Source organism: Carassius carassius, chromosome 20 (genome assembly GCF_963082965.1).
Source record: "Carassius carassius chromosome 20, fCarCar2.1, whole genome shotgun sequence".
NCBI lineage: Eukaryota > Metazoa > Chordata > Actinopteri > Cypriniformes > Cyprinidae > Carassius > Carassius carassius.
In genome coordinates, this window is record NC_081774.1 from 31060744 (window position 1) to 31082436 (window position 21693).

The 21693-nt window shown below is 37.4% G+C and overlaps 1 protein-coding gene across 1 annotated transcript in view; it reads left to right on the forward strand.

The window, feature by feature from the left end:
- The window catches only part of slc22a23 (solute carrier family 22 member 23), a 38904-nt gene extending 20931 nt beyond the window's left edge, over positions 1–17973 (forward strand). Inside the window, exons 4-10 of the mRNA XM_059502519.1 lie at positions 9018–9186; positions 11185–11312; positions 11949–12051; positions 12776–13005; positions 13919–13951; positions 15327–15450; positions 16442–17973. Coding sequence (XP_059358502.1) covers positions 9018–9186; positions 11185–11312; positions 11949–12051; positions 12776–13005; positions 13919–13951; positions 15327–15450; positions 16442–17708 — 2054 coding nt within the window. The 3' untranslated portion in view covers positions 17709–17973. The remainder of the gene's footprint in view (positions 1–9017; positions 9187–11184; positions 11313–11948; positions 12052–12775; positions 13006–13918; positions 13952–15326; positions 15451–16441) is intronic.
- The last annotated feature ends 3720 nt before the right edge of the window (positions 17974–21693 follow it).

A 21693-nucleotide genomic window follows, 5' to 3' on the forward strand; every position in this document is an offset into this window, starting at 1 on the left:
ACTCACCTGACTGTCTGATGGCCTCGAATAGCTTGAACCCTATGTTGGAATTGCCTTGCAATGGCTAGGGTGGGCTTTCATGTCCTTGTCATAGTCCTTTTCTTGACCCCATCTACATTAAAAAGCTCTCCCCAAAATAGATCTGGCCTGGACTATTGGTGTGCATTAAATTACTTGTTGTTTTGATATACCGTGCATTAATTATTGTTTTATTTTCTTATCACTAATGGTTCACCCAAAAATTTGAAAATTGTGTTCATTTACTTTCACCCTTATGCCATTACTAACCTGTATGAGTTTCTTTCTTCTGTTGAACACAAAAGAAGATATTTGAAGAGTGGACGGTAGGACGGTAGCCATTGACTTCCATAGTATGGAAAAAAATCAATTAAAAAACTCTTTGGTCCCAGCGTTCTTCAAAATGTAGTATAGTAAAATACCTTGGGTGAGTAAAAGATGACAGAATTTTCCATTTTGGGTAAACTATCCCAGCACAAATACTTATTTTGTTATTCATATTTTGTCAACTCCTAGTCAACTTGAAATATAAAGATGTATTAAATGACATGCATCTACTGAACTATAATAGATTTGATTTATATATAATTTATTTTATTTGTGTAAAAGGCATATTAATCATTTTATGATGCTTGTTCTATAATTGGAAGCATTTTGTGCACCAGTAATGTCAAAAGCTCAAGAAACCTGTGTGCAGTTGTCTGACACACACTGAAAAGCAATGCAATGACTGTTTGCATGTGTTCTCTATCTTCCATGCTACTCTTAAATATCTTTTTGTATACATTTTTAAATGTCCTATAAAGATTTAGTCATTATTTATTATCCTCATGTCATTCAAAACTGAGAAATTACTTATTTGTTCTTGTGTGGAAAAAAGATGCATACAAAAAAGTAAAGAAATAAAGGCTGCCCATTTCGTACAACAAATAGGACAGGGTGCCAAAACTCAAAAAAGCACTATAAAGTATCATAGCATGACTTGTGCCTTTAACTTGAAGTCTTCTGCAGTCACATGATAACTTGGTGATAAGCAGACCATAAACTGTTATTCACTGATAATCACCTTCCTCCAGTGCTCGTATATTGTTATTCAGACTTGGTGGGTGTAGAGAAGCCTCACCATTGGTTCTTACACTGGGGGCTGTTGCTATGCAAATTTCTTACTGACAACCCAAACCTGGACGGACTAAAGGACGAGATTAAAAACTGGAGATACAGATGCAAGGCAGCTGTGGAGAGTAGATAAAAAAAACAACTTGTAGCTTCTTCCTAAACCGTGTAATCACTGTTTAGAACTGCTGGAGAAAAATATCCACTATAGCATTCCCATTCATCTCAGTAGTGAGAGTTTGTGATGTGCATGCTGTTATATTTGCACATGGTAAATTTTTAAGCCGACAATCTGAGCTGTAAATGCCATGTGACTAATTACATACACAAGGGCTGCAGTACCATTACATCACGACAACACAAGAATGCACACTTAACTAGAGACTGTCCTGAGATGTACAGTACTGTCAAAATCACACATCATAAACGGCATGGAGTAATACAGGATGTTTTCAAACTCTTTAAAGTATTTTTATTTTATTGAAATGAAGCTGAAATATAAATGCAATTAGATTAAATTGTGTGGTGTTCATCAAACAGTCTGTCCTTACAGTAATGGTCTTCTAAATGAGGATGGATCGAAACCTTCTCTGTATTTGGTTTAGTCCATTAATATTTGAACACCTGTGATGTGAAGGCAGTGTAGGGTCATTTATCGATGTTGGCCGATAGATGGAAGGCATCTTCTGAATATCTGCTGTATATTAAGCAAGTGAGCAAGTACATTATGCCACTTTTAAGTGAAATGTCTGCAGTGAGACTGTAATCCTTTGGTCTGACGTGTTTAATGAAGAGTACATTTCAATTCCCTTACGAAAAATAACCATGGTTTTATTATAGTAAAACTGTAGTAAACCATGGTTTTTTGGCGCGTTGACTACCATTTGTATAACCACAGATTTACTACAAATACCATGGTTAAACCATGGTTAATATAGCAAAACCATGGTTAATTTGTGGTTACCATGGTTTAACTATAGTAACCATGGTTTTTTTGGTTTTATTTGTAGTAAAACCATGGTTAATTTTCGTAAGGGTTACCGTATTTTTCGGACTATAAGTCGCACCTGAGTATAAGTCGCATCAGTCCAAAAATACGTCATGATGAGGGAAAAAACATATTTAAGTCGCACTGGACTATAAGTCGCATTTATTTAGAACCAAGATAAAACATTACCGTCTACAGCCGCAAGAGGGCGCTCTATGTCTTCAGTGTAGACTACAGGAGCACTGAGCACTATAGAGCGCCCTCTCGCGGCTGGAGACGGTAATGTTTTCTCTTGGTTCATTTCTCTTGGTTCATTTCTCTCGGTTCATGTCAAATTAATTTTGATAAGTCGCACCAGCCAAACTATGAAAAAAAGTGTGACTTATAGTCAGGAAAATACGGTAATCGTTTCCTCTAAAAAACACATTTACAAATTCGCTGCTTGTTGTGCAAGTACACAATATGTTTGGGACACTTCTCATCGTCTGACAGGTTTGAGAGTAGTGTAACGTATTTATGGATATACAGTGAGATACACATCACTAGACCAGTTTTCATCCAAAGTTGCAAATTTAACTTGAATAACCACCGTTTCCATCCAAAGAGTCAAAGAGAACAAAGTAGTCATATAGAAATACTTTGACCACAGACTTTGCTCAAGCATTTCAGAATGACCATAACAACATTTCAGATGCTAGGAATGAGATCGGTCCTCTGGTTAGTCAGGTTTTGTCGTCCCACAACACAAAGTCACATGTTGATGCACATGGAGGAATTTATTCGGCCAGTGAGTTTCCATCTCCCATTATTTACATTAACCCCGGTTTTGCACAAGTCAAAAAACATCTTAAGTGAGTGTAAAATCTTTTTGTGCTAATTAATGGATTTTTATTCAAAAATGATGGACATACTAACAGAAAAGATGAGCCTCTCCAAAGCTGTTTTGAATGTAGTCAAGCTGGACAGATTAGGCCATGTGCGTACGTTCATTCTATGAATCACATCTACGCATATTTGAGAGATGAACCTAAGATCAATTTGGGATGGTTTCTGTGCAACATTTTAATTTTAATGAGGCCCCAGATCTGTGGACAGAAAGACAACTGTCTAGCTCACAACATAAGCAGCTGAGAAATCTGAAGGCTAGGAGTAAATCCAAACAGAAACACAACTCAAGAACTCAAGTATAACTATAGGCAAGAGTAGACCGTTAATCTACATCCAGAGAGCGAATCCAATGGGTGAGTGAGGCTTATTGCAGTTTACAGACTCCAGTCATAATGTTTCTAGAAAAGATGCTGTTAATACCTTAATGACATTAAGAAGCATCATGCAGTGCTTAACTGATCATTAGGAGCATGCCGCTTAAATGTTTGATTAATTTCATATTCATGAACACTTGAATTTCATATTTGAATGTCCACTACTGACATTCAAAAAATAAAATACTTGAGACTTGACTCGGACTTGGAAGTTAAAGACTCGGGACTTGACTTGAGACAGGATGACTCGAATGACTTGAGTGTTAATCACATTATGTTTTCAGTTTGAATATAAAATATAGGCTATAAATTATTTTTAAAAAATAAAATTGATTACTGGAGCGCAGGCTGAGAATCGCGTTGTCATGTCATGACATCATCAGTCATGCCCTCTCTACCTTACGCAGACCACGCCCACTTAGATCAGATATCACATCACATCAACATCTCAGCTTGAGGGGTACTGAGGGTTATCGCTTTTGTCGTCAATAATTCGCGCCTAAAAACGCGTGGAAATCGCTAGTCGCGCCGCTTTCTCATTGTTTCCAAAGCGCTCGGGCAGTTGCGCCCCTGAGGCGTCGAGCGTGTCGCACCGCGTGCGCGTCGCGACCGCGTTGCTTCCATTATGAGCGCGCATACCGGTGGCGCACACATGGTGGGATAGGCCACATCGTGCTTGGCTTGCAGACAAGACTCTCGAATCTTATATTTTGCAAGTGCAATACCTTGTAATAGAGGTAATGACTTACGGATGTACTCTGAGAGAGAGTGTGTGTGTGTGTGTGTGTGTGTGTGTGTGTGTGTGTGTGTGTGTGTGTGTGAGAGAGAGAGAGAGAGAGAGTGAGAGAGAAACACACTCGTGCTTCACCTGATGAAAGAAACCCAAACTGAGTCTGACTCCAATCACAACCCCAACATTCAGAAACTAATTGACAAAAATCTGAAGTATAATTATGATGAAAAATGAAAAAAATGAATTTGAGCTCCAAACCAAACTCCAGTGTTATTCGGCCCTAAACAGAACCACAAAACTGGCAAATTACTTATCACTCAAGCAATTAAAAGAAAGACAAATCCTTTCAAAATATCGACTCAGTGATCATGATTTGGAAATAGAGATTGGTAGACATAGAAGATCCTGGCTACCGAGAGAAGAGAGGCAAACACTGTGAGCTGAATCAAACAGAGGATGAGAAACACTTCCTTCTGGTCTGTCCCAAATACAGCACTACAAGAGAAACATTCTTCCCACAGTTTGAAGCTTTGAATCCTTCATTCTTGTCTCTAAATGACTCGGAGAAACTACTCTATATACTTGGAGAGAATGAGACGGCAGTCACAATAGCTGCTAAATATTTATACACCATACGAAAGGGATAATTTATTGTATTCAACTGTTTTATTTTATATTCTTAATTCTATAGAATTACTATTATTAATATTAGAAATATTATCTGCTGCTGCTATTTTTATTGTATTTTATTGTAATCATATTTTATTCTGTATCTAAATGCTAAATTTGGCAATACTGTAACTCAAATGTCATGCCAATAAAGCAACTTGAACTTGAACTTGAGAGAGAGAGAGAGAGAGAGAGAGGAGAAATGTAAGAAAGTTTAATGTTGTATGTAAACTGTGTTTGAGGGGAAGTTGTGGCCTAATGGTTAGAGAGTCGGACTTGCAATCGAAGGGTTGTGAGTTCGAGTCCCGGTCCGGCAGGAATTGTGGGTGGGGGGAGTGCATGTACAGTTCTCTCTCCACCTTCAATACCACGACTTAGGTGCCCTTGAGCAAGGCATCGAACCCCCAACTGCTCCCCGGGTGCCGCAGCATAAATGGCTGCCCACTGCTCCGGGTGTGTGTTCACAGTGTGTGTGTGTGTGTTCACTGCTCTGTGTGTGTGCACTTCGGATGGGTTAAATGCAGAGCACGAATTCTGAGTATGGGTCACCATACTTGGCCGAATGTCATGTCACGTCGTTTGAGAGAGAGAGAGAGAGAGAGAGAGAGAGGGGAGGTGTTCAGAGAGAAGTCTGTTGGATGTTTAGCTGTTATTTGTTTTATGGACTCAATGTTGAAAATGTAAAACATTTCTGTTGGCAGAAGTGAAAAATAAATAATTTTATGAAGTTACAATTTTGTTTGATTCCATGATGTATTTTACTGAACATGAGTATTTACAATGCAAATCCAAAGTATTTTAATTTACTGTTACTTATATCTTGTCTTTTAACTTTATTAAGATCAGATTCTGCAGGTAAAATTACAATAATAAGGTGACTTGACTTGGACTTGACTTGACTTACTACAGGACTTGACTTGACTTGACTTGACATAACTTGTGACTTGACTTGACTTGACTTGCCCAAGAAAAAAATACTTGGGACTTACTTGAGACTTGAAGGTTAAGACTTGAGACTTACTTGAGACTTGCACATGTGTGACTTGGTCCCATCTCTGGTAACGAATACCAATTATATTATTAAATCACCCAATAATGATGAGATACATGGATGTTTTGCATGTCTCAAGCATATAAAGTCTTCATCAGCTCATCTTTTTCCATAAACGGTGAGAAACCATAAAATCTTTAATTTCACCCCTTCAATCAAATGTTTGGTTCATATCATTTGGCTCATTTTGGTATGTAAGTTTTGATCGAGTAACTTGTAGATTAACTGTTTCAGACGATTCAGTCAGATTCAGTGAAATGATTCGCCAGAAAGAACCGGTTTGAAAGAATGATTTGTTTTTGTGAACCAGACCAGAATTGATTTCTACTCTCTTTCTTGCTTGCTTTCTTGTTTTGTTCTTTAGCTCTCAAATCTTTAGCTCTTTTGTAATCCGAGAAGAAGTGTTTTGTCTGCTGACTGGAGTAAAGTTCAGTGGTTGTGCTGAGATCGTGTTCTTCTGAGCTGCGTCAACAGCTGTTTATCTGTGACCTTTGACCCCGACCACCACATCAAACAGCACCTGCACTTCACCAGCAGGCCCTGCGGTTTTTCTCCTATTACTCTCTCGCGCGTTTCACACTGTTAAAACATTATAAATCTGTATATAGATGCCAACAGCTTCATTTATCACTCCATGCATTCCCTGGGAATCAGACTCGTGGCCACGGCATTACTAGTGCCGTTCTCTACTCCTGTAAAATCTGTAACCCGCGTGTCATTCCATGACACAGTGGTCCTGGCATGGAATGCATCTGAATGTGTGACACACTGGCAGGAAGCCATGAGTGACTCATGTGACAGGGGAAGTTCATAATGTCAAACCTGAATCCTCATGGCGCCCTCTGCTGGAAGTCATCAGCTTAAAAACAGACAACTCTTGATATATCATCATGGTTTGGATTAAGGTTATTTGTATTCATTAGTTTCATTAGAACAAATGCAGTGTTTGGTATGTCCTCGTTTAGCTAGTTAAGCTGTGGGAACATGCATGAGGGATTTGGATCAGATGGGTTAAGAAGCCCAAGGTTCTCTCTCTCTCTGGCTTTGTTCCCAAACCTAGTGAGCAGTCTTTATAGGCAGCATTTTAAGGGAGGATAGACGTGAAGGTTTTTTAAAAGCAAGAGAAAAGAGGTTCATTTAAGGGGTACAGTTCTGCTCACCAAGGCTTATTTGATCAGAAATACAACAAAACAGTAATATTGTGAAATATTATTACAATTTAGAATAACTATGTTTAAAAATGATTTTGCACACAGTACTCACAAAATGCACCTGAATGACCCTAACAGGGCTCTGTACGTTCATATCTTTCAGTTTTCTCTAGTGTGTAATCCAGGAAAGCAGTTTGATGAACATAATGAGAACGAAAGATTGACACGTCCTTTAAATGTTTGAAGACGCAGTTTTTCGGGATGTCGTATTTGAACTTCTTCACCTTGAATTTGAACTTTGGAAAGGAATGTTACTGTTCTCGAGCCTGTTACTGATAATAGTCGCTTGTTGGGAATACTGTGTATACTTGATGTACTAAAATAACTAAAACAGAAATGAGTTTAAAAGATGTAAGAAAAACAAATAAAATAAATAATGTAATTGTAATAATTATACTAAAGCAACACTGCTGTGGACAATTTATTTGATGTAAATGCACCACTTTTTCACTTTTAAATCTATTAAATAGTTTGGATTTCAGATTATATTTGAAGGAAGTTCTTTTTTTGTGACATTCATTGCAGCAGTCTTTCATGTTTCTATGATTCAAGCTCTTATTTTACATAACGTTATCTTTTGTTATGTGATTTCAGATGTGAAAAAAATTTATCAAAAAATTATTGATTTGAAAATATATATATATATATATTAGTTGTTTATTTCAGCTAGTGTTCTGAGTTGGGGTGTGTTAGTAACGCAGCCCCTGCTCTTCATCATCTAGCTGAGAAACTTGTGCTTTCCCGTCAGCTTCAGGACCGAGCTCTGTCTCTGAGCACAGAGCATGATTCAGTTCCTGTGGGAAGTGCTGCTCATTGATATTCTGGGCTTTTCTGAAGGATTGTGCAGTTACTGTGTTCACACCGGAGTCCTGTCACCTTGGAAAGCTCAAACCCAAAGCGTTCACCCGTGTCAGAGCCTGCTGTCTGGTCTGTTCTGTGGTTTTGCCATCATCTGATATTGCAGTGCTGGTCTGTCATTGAAGACCACCTGAATTAATTGCAGACAGATGACAGGCCGATGCCATGCATGCATTACATGTTGTTTAAAGTCCCTTAAAAAAACATGTCTGTAGAACATTTTGAGCAGTTTTGGGTCTTTTACAGAAAAAGACTGTAAAACAAATATGGCTTTGTTTCTATCTATGTGTTTTAGGATACTGCAGAAGAACACTGAATGGAAATACAGATACTACAATGGAAACACATTTAAATAACACTTTCCTTGATGTGCAACAAAAAAAAATGAATTTGACTTTGCCTCAACATGATTTATTATGTAGGAAAGTATATAGGTATTAGCGGCAACTTTCATTGTTATTGTTAATACTTTGCACCAGTTTTTAATGAAGTGTCAGTATTATTCTCTTGAGCACATGGGATGGAAACAAAAAGTGTTTTATTTGCCAGTGTTTTATGCAGTGTTATAATGTTCCACACGTTATGGTGAAATATGGCATTTACAATGTTGCCTTAAAGGGAGAGTTCACCTAAAAATACAATTCGCTCATCATTTACTTGTCATCATCTTTCTTTCTTATAGATATTTTGAAGAATGTTGGTAACAGAAGCTGGTACCACTGAATGTTTTTTTGCGTACTATGAAAGTCAATGGCTAGTATCAGCTGTCTTCAAAAGAAGAAAGAAACTCATACAGGTTTTAAACAAGTAAATGATGTCCGTTTTCATTTTTGGGTCATAAAATATACATGCACACACAAGGTGCTGCATCGCTTTTGCAAAAAGTCAGTGGTTTTAAGTAGTGTACTATACTATTTGCAGACAAATTATGGTGATAGTTGATAATAACAATAGCATTTAATACATTGGCATCTTTTATTATTTCACTATTGCATTTTTAGATTTGAACAAATCTCAGTTTAAATTCCCAACAGCCCTTCTCTTCAGAAAGCTCACTCAGATTGTTGCAGTTATTGAGAGCCCTGCTATTAACTGGCTGTGTTCTTGTCTGCAGGGATAGAGCTGTGTCTGCCGGGATGCCGTTTCTCTATGACCATGGTAGCAAACTTCGTGGCGTTGGCGGGGCAGTTGCTCATGCCGGGACTGGCAGTCCTCTGTCGCGACTGGCAGATTCTGCAAGCAGTCGTAATCGCCCCTCTCTTACTCATGCTGTCCTACATCTGGTAAGCAACTGTGCCATGAATGTTTGTGTTTGGCTGTTCTTAAAACCAAAAATTAGTTTACAGTGACTCTGAAATTGCAAGTGCACTCAAGACTTCAGCTGCTGAAAAAAAAGACATTGCACGACTTTATTACTGCACCGATAATGCAGAACCACAATAACACATCAGAAGGATCATATATAATAACACAGTGTTTTTATAGTAGTCTTGCATCAGATAAAACATAAATGCACAAAAATAGTACACTTCTAACAATAATAATCATACATTTCCATGCATTATTTCACTCAAAAACAATGTTTTAGTACTGAGGCCATTGTAAAAATACATTATTTACTATCAGGCATGATTATTATATTCTGTGCCCAAACTCGGGTTACCATAATAATGCAAGTAATTTAACTGGTGACATGCTCTGTGTAAATCATGGCATATCATCTCATGTAAGTATGCAAATGAACTTTTATATTAGTAACAAGTAGTAAATGGAATAAGATCAATGCTGTGACAATATGCTATGTGAATGAACCGTGGTATAAGAAGGAAGGTTTTTTAGTACTTTCACATCGAAACATGATCACGTTGCTTTACTAGGTGGTGTCTAGGTCATTCTTACATTTGGTTATTAATGGGAACAGGTGAAGAACCACCTACATGCCTTTCCTGTCAAACTACGATGTGTATATATATTTATGTATTTTTTAAATGAATTTTTAATATCCCATTCAATGTATTTTATAAAACGGAGAGTTCTGATCCTTGATTCTGATTGGCTGAGCCGCATTCAAAGCTGTTGTAAATTACTCTACAAACACACACCTTTGTTTACTTCTGTGTGTTGCTCGGCAACCACTTTGTTGGAACCACACCTGTTTCTGAGGAACTACATTGTTTGGTGGAAGAATACTGTTTTATTAGAATTTTTGTCTTGTAATAATCTTTGTTAATTGTGCAACTTGTTTCACTTTGTTTGTGCCTGGAAGATGGCTTTGCTGTTGACATGGCTTTAAAAATAAACGAGCAATGTCAATGTACATGATTTGTGTACTATATGTGACATTTAACAGTTTTCTACTTTACATAACAAATGTTTTAACAAAATTAAGATATCGTGATAGTAGAAGTCTTTATATGAGACGTGAAAAACGTCACTACTCTTTAAACGTTAAACATTATTCTAATCGTGTAAGTATGAAGATTTTAGCCAAAGCAGACTGTTTACGCAAGAGAAACTTCAGTATATTCTTCTGCTGGGTTCCAGGTCTTATGGGTCCTTCTTGTAACAAAAAAACAAGAATATATCACTGCAAAAGAAGCACTTAAACTGAATATTTCCATGCCAGATTCCTTTGTTGTGATGTCAAACCTGTGATAAACTCTCGCATTAATGACGATGGTGGGTGATGATTAATGATGATGGAATGGGATAAAAGTCATGAAAATAAACCCTAGTGTATTACTCATTTTAAATCTTGGTATGACCAAAGTGTTTTTACAAGGTGTCTTTTAGGTCGTACAAGATTTACACATGGATATTTATTAAAAGGTGAAGAACCACCATCATCGTGCCTTTCTTGCCAAACTAAAATGATTTTATTAGATTGTACTGTTTTTGATGTTAACAGACAACGGTTTTATTCAGCGGTGTGTCTGACTGATTTATTATCACCTGAATGCATTTTAGGATTCTTGTCTGGTGTACATCTGTAATGTCTTTTAATAACCTTTTGTTAATTGTAAACCTTGCATAATTTATTCAAAGATCACCATGAAATAGCCTTGATGCTGGCATGGGGTTAAAAAGTGAATAAATACTGTAAATAAATAATTGTGTAAGTTGCTTTGTTTCATTGTTTTAGTTCTTTATTTAGAATCCAACTTTCAGTGATAATTCTCTGTTTTTCTGCTAAGTGTTTATCAGAATTAGATTAGATTAGTCTCTGTAGTTTGATATGATGTTATCGTAATATAGTAAAGTATATCTGTTTCATTCATCAGGATTTTTCCGGAGTCTCTGCGCTGGCTGCTTGCGACGCAACAGTACAGTCGCTCCAAATGGATCATGGAGCGCGTCGCCAAGAAGAACAACATCAGCCTCGAGGAGGACGCAGAGGAGCTCATGACAGGTACACAAAGAAAGAGAAACAAACTCTCCACTTTTATCATGTGCAGAAATATGATTAGGTTTAGAACTTACAGCTTTAATATAACAACCAGATGTTTTAGATACGATTTGAAACATTTGAAAGATGCATGCTGCAAAGAATCTGAACCATCGCAAAATGACATAAAACAACCACAACCAACCTCTCATAAAAAAAAAACAATCTGTATAGAATTTTTTTTAGGTTTAGATACAGCAATGCAAACTAGATTTTTAACATCCTCAAAATACAAACTGTTGGTGCTTCAGATTTTGTGGCCAGTAAAGTGCATCAGAAATAATTCTGAAATGTTTTAGGGCTTTCAAAGAAAGGTTGACAGACTGTTCTATGTCCAAACTCTGACAGTGAGTAGATGGTCTTGTTTGCAATTAACATTTATTTCTACACCTAACTTCATGGCTTCCCTTACCAGACTCAATTGCCCATGTGTTTAATCCACACAAATTAGTATGAGATACTGGCCTGTAAAGCCATGTTATGTTTGAAGAATACAGACTTCTTGTTAAAATCATTGAAGGCAATGTCATCCCTTTTGTTATCCCATAAACCTTTTTTTTGTGTGTGTGTGAAATGTTTGATAAAGCTGTTTGTTTTCAGAGCTAAACCAAGCCCTGCCAAAGCAACCCAAGAAGACATGCATTGTGAAGATGGTTGGCACAAGGAACCTGTGGAAGAATATAGTAGTGCTCTGCATCAACTCGTAAATATCTTCATATCATGCATAGGATGCTTATTAATCAAAAACATTCTGCTGATTTTAAAGGGCTAGTTCACCCCAAAATGTCAATTCTGCCATTTCCTCACCCTCATTTCCAAAACCAAAACATAGAAATCCAATAATGTCATAAAGGCGTCATAAAATTAATGATTCCTTATGAACAAAATTTAATTAAAGACTTGTGAAGAGATTTGCTTTCTTTGAAAAACAGTTTTAATGACTATTAATCTTTAGTAAGGGAAAGAAATGTTACATATACCCAGATCCTCAAAATATTTTTCCCCTTTTTGTTTGTGTGTGTGTGTGTTCGGGTCATTTTGGACCCGGGTATGCATGGGTGTACCATTACCTGTCAGAAATATGTTCTGTAAATCGATCTATAATTATCTCGGTAAAATGCTTATTTGTGTGTGTGGCTCATGTTTAATTTGAAATTCAGAACTCTAAATTGTTTTCACATTCACTCATTAATGAGAAGTTGCTAATCAGATACAATACGGAATTATGACTTGTATAAAAAAATGGACTCAGAATGCAAAAAGATCTGGAATGCACTATAAAGGTTAATTCTTTATTTGTGTTTTAAAGACAACATTTTTGGGAGTTTTGGAAAGTCACGAAATGAATGATGGCGGTATTTTCATTTTAGGATAAACTGTGCCTTTAACTCTGGCGTCCAAAAACCCTGTTTGTCTCCGTCTTTCAGACTGACAGGTTATGGGATACACCACTGCTTTGCACGCAGTCTGACGGAAGACCAGCAGACCTCCATCTTCTCTAATTTCTATATCAAGTACTACACCATGGGGGGCACTGCTGTGGCATCATGTGTGGCGCTCTGTCCTGCCGTGGGTCTGATGGGGCGGCGTGGGGGACTCCTCGTGTTTATGATCATCACAGCCCTGGCCTCTCTCCTTCAGCTCGGCCTGCTAAACCGTGAGAGGACACACGAATCACAAACACCCAATCGGACAGAATCACTGTCACATCGTTTAATGTTTAAAGTGCTTTAACACATCTGAGTTTATGCCGGAGGAGCCGGCATGAGGCATGAAGCAGATTGTGTACAACAGGTTTCCCAGCAGAGTTTTGATAATGTTGATATTTTAAGAGGCTTTAGAATTGTGTCTCTGGAGTAAAGTAAAGTAAAGTAAAGTAAAGTAAAGATCATGTTCCATGAAGATATTGTGTAAATTTCCTTCTGTAAATATATCAAAACTTAATTTTTGATTAGTAATATGCATTGCTAAGAACTTCATATGGACAATTTTAAAGATGCATGTAAACACTATGAATGTATCACGACCTCAAAGGCTGATCATTGAAGTTTGCATGCGGTGCACATAACTACAGCACTTCACCATCCTGAGAGGACACGTGACAGCATGGGGATGTAGTATGTCTGTAGTGAGTAACATACTACACTCATGCATTCTCTATATAGAACAAACCTTTTTAACGCTCACTAAGTAACTAAAGTACCTACTGTATTCTGACAGGATGTGATTTTGGACACAAAAGAATCTGACTGGTTTACTTTTGTCCTGAGACGTGAAGGATTTTTTGCTCCAGAATTGCTTCCCTGAAAAATTGCTCTCCAATAATAAAATTCTGTTAAACCTGTTGTTAACCCACCAGACTTATGGTTAATAAATGACAGAAAAGCATATTAATGAAAGGGCTTCACTGGATTTCATCCCTGATAATATGAAGAATAACGAGTTTTATATTTGTTTTTTTAAACACGCATGCATGTATTTCATTACTAGCCTTGAGCTGCAAACTACTTTAGTTTCTCATTTGTTGTTTGTTTTTTTCCCTCGATGTGATGCGTCCATGATGAATGAAGTGGTGGGGAAGTACAGTGCTCACCTGAATATAGGTAAAGTATAAACACTATGCTATGTATGCAATTTTCTCTTTATTGCTGTGTATAATAAGTAATATGACACAATAATAATGTGTAAAACACTGTGGTGCTCTCAAAAACTTGCTCTTTATGTGTGTGTGTTGTTGTCTTTTTGCATACATGATCTCAACCAATGCGATGAGTTTTGGTATATACTATACGTACTCTGACCGAAGGCAGACTGGGCTGTTTAAGAAACCAGTTGTTATGTTTGCACAACGCTACTGGTTTAGAATTTACACACTAAACTGAAACACTTTGGACCAGATGTACTGAGGCTTTTAGTGACAGCAATCAGCAGTATTACAAATAATATTTTTGTATTTATAGCGTTTATATTGTATATAACGTCCAACAGCAGTGCACAAGCTAGCGGTGCCATCTAGTGACTGTGCAGAACACCCTTAGCGTCTTAGCCAGGGTCCACTCCGCATACATGTGAATAAAAATCTGTGTTTGTGAGTATATGAAAAGGTGATACTCATGAGTTCGGCAATAACTGGCCATATGTTTCAGATCGAATCGTGGCACTTTGTTCATTTACACACGAGCGGCTGGTAACCCACTACTGTCCTGGAGTGGATCAGTTTGCTTCAGCTTCACACAAACTCTATAATGTGTGCAAATGCTGTGAGTTTTAATCACGTACTGTATGACATGGACCAGCTTCCCAAATTTGAGAATAGTTTATAAATCTGTTGTCAACAAAAGAAAAGCTATAAGATCTCAATATAAACTATAGAACCTTTACAAATTAAGACATTAATTAGCGTTGTTATCATTGTTACTACTTAATACTTTATTTTACAGTACAATAGTATTATTCAGGTAGCACTTTATTTTACAGTCCTGTTCCTCATGTACAGGTAATTACAATAACTAGGTACTAACCCTTAACCTATAAACCTAACCCTACCCTATGTTTATAATTTAATAAAAATATTGAAATTATTACTGTTGTCGTTGCTGTTGTTGTCATTATTAACCCAAAACAAATTAAGCAATGAAGAAAAATACATTTAAATTTAAAAGCAAATTGAATTTGATGGTGGGAAAAAAAAGCCTTCAGCCCTTTCTGTCAGGTTTCAAAGTACTTAATTTGAAAGTTACATTTAATTTTGTGGGCTTTTGCCAATTCGTGTGGGCTTGTGTAATGGACACAGAAAATAATTTAAAATAAAAACATTAAACAATTAAAATTTCAAAAAACATCATTACATGAACATTTGGTGGAAACATTTTTTTATGAGCTATACACCAGTTTTATATTGTGCTGCTTATGTGATGTTTCTTTTTGAGAGAGAAAATTAGTAAATGACTCACCATGTTGTTTTTTCACTTCCCACAGACAACTCTGTAACGCTGAACTCCAACTTTTCAATGGCTTTCTCCATCATTGGCATGTTCTCCTCCCACGCTGTCAGCAACCTAAGCATCTTTTTTTGTGCTGAAATCACCCCAACTGTGATTAGGTGAGCTAAATAATTGTTGCTTTTTGTGGATATTTTATTCCAATTATTGATTGATGATAAAATGTGCCTAAAAAACCCTTGATTCTTAAAGTGCCCTTATTATGGGTTATGAAAAGTTCATATTTTGGTTTCGGGAGTCCCCAACAAAAGGTTGACTTGCATGCAAGGTCAAAAAACACTTTCATTGTCTTGTAATATGCACTTATTTTTACCTTACTTGCTCAACCATTCCTAAACGATTAATTTTTCCAAAAATCCATCTTTTGCGTGACGCTAATCTAAGATGATTGGTCCGATTGGTCGATTTCATTTCCATTTCTTAATAAAAGCAGCATTTGTGAGTGCAGTACTGCTTTGTTTACAGCCATTACCAGTGGTGTATTGAAATGAAGTTACAATGAGTACTTGAGTTTTTATATTTCAGCCAACTTTTAATTTAACTTTTACTTGCTTCACAGAGTGATTCACTCATTAACACAATCAAATGTTTTGTTTCTGAAGTAGTATTCTAAATGGTGACTTCAATTTCTACCAAAGTCATGGTAGGTAAGATATCTGTACTATTACTTGAGTATGGCTTTCAGGTACTTTATACACCACTGGCCGTTAACGGGGACACAGCTATTTTACTGCTGCAAAAGCTCCATGCTACAAATGAATTTGCATTTTCATTCAGACCATCATGAAAATCAAGTTTTCCCAGGTCTACACACGCAACAAGTGGGCAGGCAACATGTTAATATTTTATGTTGAATGTCAACATAAACGGCTTGGGATTCATTAAAAACAACTTGTTTTAAGTTTAAGATTCTGTGTCGACTCTTTCTTTTGCGAGACACGGTGCACTTTCAGATTTAAAACTTTGCAGGATGTTTTACACACTGTGTTACACACTGCATGAAAAGTAATTTTCAAGAATCCATAATAGGGGCATTTTAAGGCTAGTGTTTTGATCAATGTAATTTCCTTGTTTGTCTTGTGTGTTGTGTAGGGGTGGGGGTCTAGGCCTCGTCCTGGCCAGTGCTGGTTTTGGCATGCTGACGGCACCCATCATGGAGCTACATAACCAGAAAGGATATTTTCTGCATCACATCATTTTCGCCTGCTGCACTCTTATTTGCATCATTTGCATCTTGCTGCTTCCTGAGACTCGCAATCGGCCGCTTCCAGAAACGTTAGCAGATGGTGAATGCTACACCCGCCAACCGTTACTGCCGCCTCGCAAGCCCGGCGAGCAACTTCTTCTGCTGACCAAGTCCGAGAGCCGTGAGTATGCAAGGGTAGGCGATACACCTCTCCACGAAGCAGCTGCCACTGCTATTTCTACTATGGACTCTACTGCCTCATCCGCCGTCGATCTTCAGATTCTCATGGATGCCCCCATCCAGCAAGTGACCAGCCAGACACAGATATTCAGTATGAAGTCACTGACTTCTACCCAAGAGCCAGATGAAATCCAGCAAGAGTATCCCAGATCTGCATCCATGCCGGGAACCTCTGCCTCATCCATAGAGCATCCTCTCCTTGCCTCTATCCCAAACACTTCAACGCCAATCGCTATTAATTACATTCAGACACCTAAACAAGAATCTCCCGCTGTTCGGCCTTCTTCAACTGTGGAAACTCCTTCGATCACCGATCCTACACTGGAGTCCCCTACTTCTTCCGATCTCCAAACTCCTTCACTTTTAGACATAGGTACACCTGCTGCTGCTGAATTCCCCTTAACTTTTGCTAATGATATGGCCTCTTTAGGTCCCACCCAAACCTTTCCTCTCTGCACATCCACTGGACAGTCACCCACTCCACCTTTAAACAACAACACTCCCTCTTCCTCAGTAGACTCTCCCATTCACCTAGTCGCTGAAATTCTGCCCTTTTCCCCAACAGAACTGTCTTTACCACCAATACCAGACCAGTCTGGTCAAGTCCATGCCATCCCAGCTCAATCCTTTTCTTCGCCCATAGATCCCGGCACTCCATTGTTACATTTAGTCGCCCAACCTGCTATTAACTCCATAGAATCTGGCCCCACTTCACCATCCATATTGGAGCCAACCTTAAATAATGGTACTACTCTTCTTGCCAGTGTGGATTCAGCTGCACCTTATGCCACAACCACTGAGTCTGTTACAGAATCCAGCCAACCACTTATGACGAACTTGACTGTTTCCTCACCTATTGACTCAGGTACACCTTCAGACGTTGACTTGCCCATCACAGAAACAAACACTGCCAATGGGGAGACGTCTTCATGATGGACTCGTTTGCTCTATAAGACTTGGTGGGCAGCCTTATTATCAAGAAGAGATTCTTGTTATGGGGGCTCATGCCAGTCATTGTTTGAAGTATTTTTAATTTTCCAGCAGCCATGACCCTAGAATGGCAATGCAAGGAGAAGGTATGAAAGGATTTGACTGAAAGGGAACAACCATAAGGGTTGATGCTCAAAGGGTTTTTACTCTGCACTGGTTTCAATGACTTAAACAGCTTTCTTAGGGGCCGTTCACACAGAGAGCGTTTTTCTATGTAAATATGGTTGACGGATGTGATGACGCGTCTCGCACATGATTTTTGCGGTCATTATGGTAGGACAATTATTAGGCAGGAAGCAATGAAAATATAAACAAAATGCTGTTGGCTAATTTAAAAAGGAGGCTGGGCGGGGCGGGGCTGCTTGATATGTCCCTCCCTCTCTTCCTGTTTCAGTTGAAATTACATCTCCACATAGAATAAAGTTGCGTGTTTCAAGGAACTTCAGGTGAACTTGCACGCAGTGCTGCTCGTCAATGTCAGGTCCAAAACAGTGGACCACTCAGACGACCCCAGAGGCAGGGCAAGAGTTGACAGTATCAAGTTGGCATGGCAGTTTTTTAATTTGATGTAAGTTTTTAGATGTAAAGACACATTCTGTGTGAACGGCCCCTTACTGTGGTGCCAGTAACTGCTTTTTGGGCAGCTAGATCCAAATTTCCATGTGTTATCATTGAGCTTGTGTTATTACGAACACTAAGACCAGTAGTGACAAGTTCCCACTCTGGAATTTCATATAGTCTAGTAATTACTAATATCTGCTTGTTTGATGGTAATGAACAACAGGTAGGATCACATTAGTCAAATGTGATTAATTCTGAGTCATTTTCTCTCAATCATTTGATTGTAATTAAGTCTACTAAATTTAGCGATATTCAGGTGGGAATACGGCATCTGTTAAGTCCAGTATCAAAGGGAATTTCTCAAAAGCCCAAACACTGTATATTTAACACTGGGAATGTTTGCCAATGTGTTTTGAAGTGGAAGGCAAATACCTCTATGAATTAGGTGTCGAAGAAACACCAGTTTCTGTGTTCAAAAGAATAAGTGCAGACAGATATGCATATTTCCAAACCCGATGTAAAATAGTCACTACACAGAGGCTGCTCAAAATGGTATTTGTATGGTATGTTTTATTAAGCGAATGTGTTTTTTTAAGCTAATCACTAAATTATGGTGGGGGGGGGGGGGGTAATTTTGAGGAATACAGATGATGTACTTCATGGCTGTGTGTCTTAACCACAATACACTCAATCAAGTGTATGCAACAGATGTATTGTGAATGTGAAAACTTTTGTAATTTATGCTATTGTGGTACTGATGTACAGTGGTACTGACTGCTTAAAAAAAGATTTTAGGTTACTATGTCTGTATCAATGAGTGTATGCCCATTGGTATTTTGTTACCATGTCTGTGGCACTTTATTGTTCACAGTAAAAAAAAAAAAAAAAAAAAAAAAAAAGCATGTGAACATGAAAAAAATGAAGCTTTCAATGAATGACTTTGAAGTAATGAGAACAAATAATAATTGAAGGAATGACTACAATTGTCATCTTTCATTTGTGGTACATGTATACCCTCAGCAATAATATATTTAAAATGTGCGACACATGCCATGAGTTTAAAACATTTCAGATTTTTTACATTGTTAAAAATCAGTCGAAAATACTAATATTTAATACAAATTAATTACCCTAAAATATGGTATCAGGTGGGTGTTCTTTATTCATAAGTTTGGCTAAAACAATAAATTTCGGACATGTACTTGGCACCAGACGTAACATTACTTTGGATAAAATGAAAAGAATGTTTTTCGATGATTGTGGCATATTCTTAATCATTCCAGCTAATATTCAGTTTCTTTTTACTTTCAATAAATAGTATTATTGCCCTGAAGTATGTAAAATTTGTAGAAAGGTTTTTGATTATTTTTGTCATTTTTCGAGTTATGCCAAAGACGGGGCATTTTCTTCTCAAATATACCACGGCTTTCATCTGCTGTATCTGGTGACCTGTTTTAGCTTTTGCTACTATTGTTACATTTGATATTTATACATTATGAGTGATGATGAGTATTTCATTGTCAAGCATGTTACAACAAAACAACAATCTGAAAAGAAAGATCACACTTTTACATTTGCAGTCACAATGTGACTTGTTAGCATGATTTGGCTTTGAGATTTGTCCAAACTGTATAAAGGAATACAAATACAAATCCCAAAAGGGATTCAGCATTTAATGAAACTGATTTCCTAGCCAAGATTTTGGAGAAAGATAAGGCCAGAACAATATTTAACACAAGTGTGCAAAAACTGACATGAATCTCCAGCAAGTGCATGCTTAACATGAGCCCTTTTATTGTTACTCTTAATAATCAATATTTCTGAAAGCATTAGTTTCACCTTCAGTGATTGTGCCATTGAACCACATGAGTTTCAAACATACGAAACTTGCTCAGCTAGATTGTGCAAACTGATGATTTGCCTGCTAGAATGCTTATTGCAGCAATGCTGAGAAAGAAATGCATACTTGCAATCTAAAGTGTCAAGATTGTAATTGAAGATTTGTGCTTGTGTTGCTAGAATTATTTGTGTTTGTTTACTTGGAGAGGGTATGTTTTGGGCCAGATCTCTTCTGCACAAGGATGAATTCTCAGCTCACTATTTGACACTAGACATTATGAATTATTAATTAAGGTTAAGATCAAAAACAACAAACCAGTTGGACATTTTGAACAGGTTAAATGCCATAGTTCAAAATCTTAACAAAGCTATATTGTGACGACTCTTCCATACGCAACTCCTGCACAAAAGTCCCCCTAATATGACAGTATTTCTTGGTTTTGGGTAGAATCACTTGACATGCCAGTCTTCGGCATACCGTGCAATGGTTGACCATTAATAACAGAGAACAGGTGCAGTGTTTAACATTAGGTGCACTTCACATTTGCAGATCAATGTGACCCACATCAAACAGCTCTTTTAAATCTAGTTATCTGATCTGTCCAATATGATCTAGGAAAAATGAATGTTAGAGCCAATGCAAACTCTTTTAAATTCAAATTTGCGATATATTGAGTATATCTCATATACTTGAAAAAAAAGGGTATTTAATACAGGTATTCCCTCAGAATGCAAGAAACTAGAATACTGAGGATGAATGTAAAAAAAAAAAAAAAAAAGATTGTTTTGGGGTTTAATGTACATTTTCTAACAAATAATGCACATGTATATAAAGTCATATGTGTCGTCATGTGTTATTGAATAAAATATATTTATTGATATATTTATTGGTTTACTGATGAATGTGTAAATATGCTGCCTGTTCAAATACAGTCTACAGAATAATAATGCAGAATTATATATATATATATATATATATATATATATACACACACACACACACACACACACACTAAGCACAGCCACAAATGGAATGGAAACATTTCCACAGATGGATAAGCAGTCCAAATTAGAGTAATGTCTTGCTTAACTTTTAATGAAAGTGAGGCTGTGAGGGACTGTCATGCGTTGTCTTCACAGCCTTGGTTTAATCCAAATTAAGTTCAATATGCCATCTAATATGACTATGGGTTTCAGTCACGTGCCCTTTTTATTGCGGTAAGCATTTTTAGGACCTTGCGTAGCCTCACAACACTTCACTTCAAAACAATGGTATTTAAAAATAAATAAATAGATACTTTAGGACTAGTGCCTTATTTTCTATCAAGCGAACTGCTGTCTCCACTAAAGTCTAGTTAAAATTTACCAATTTGATTTTTGCTGATATACTCTTGACGTCCACCTCATACACAAACCCTCTCTGTGCACTCGAGCCGTTTTCAGTAAAAATGTTCACTTGCTAGAGATTTGTTCATCGGCCCGGCCTGGATGCCTTTCATCTGAATCAATCAGACCTGATGGGACAGCC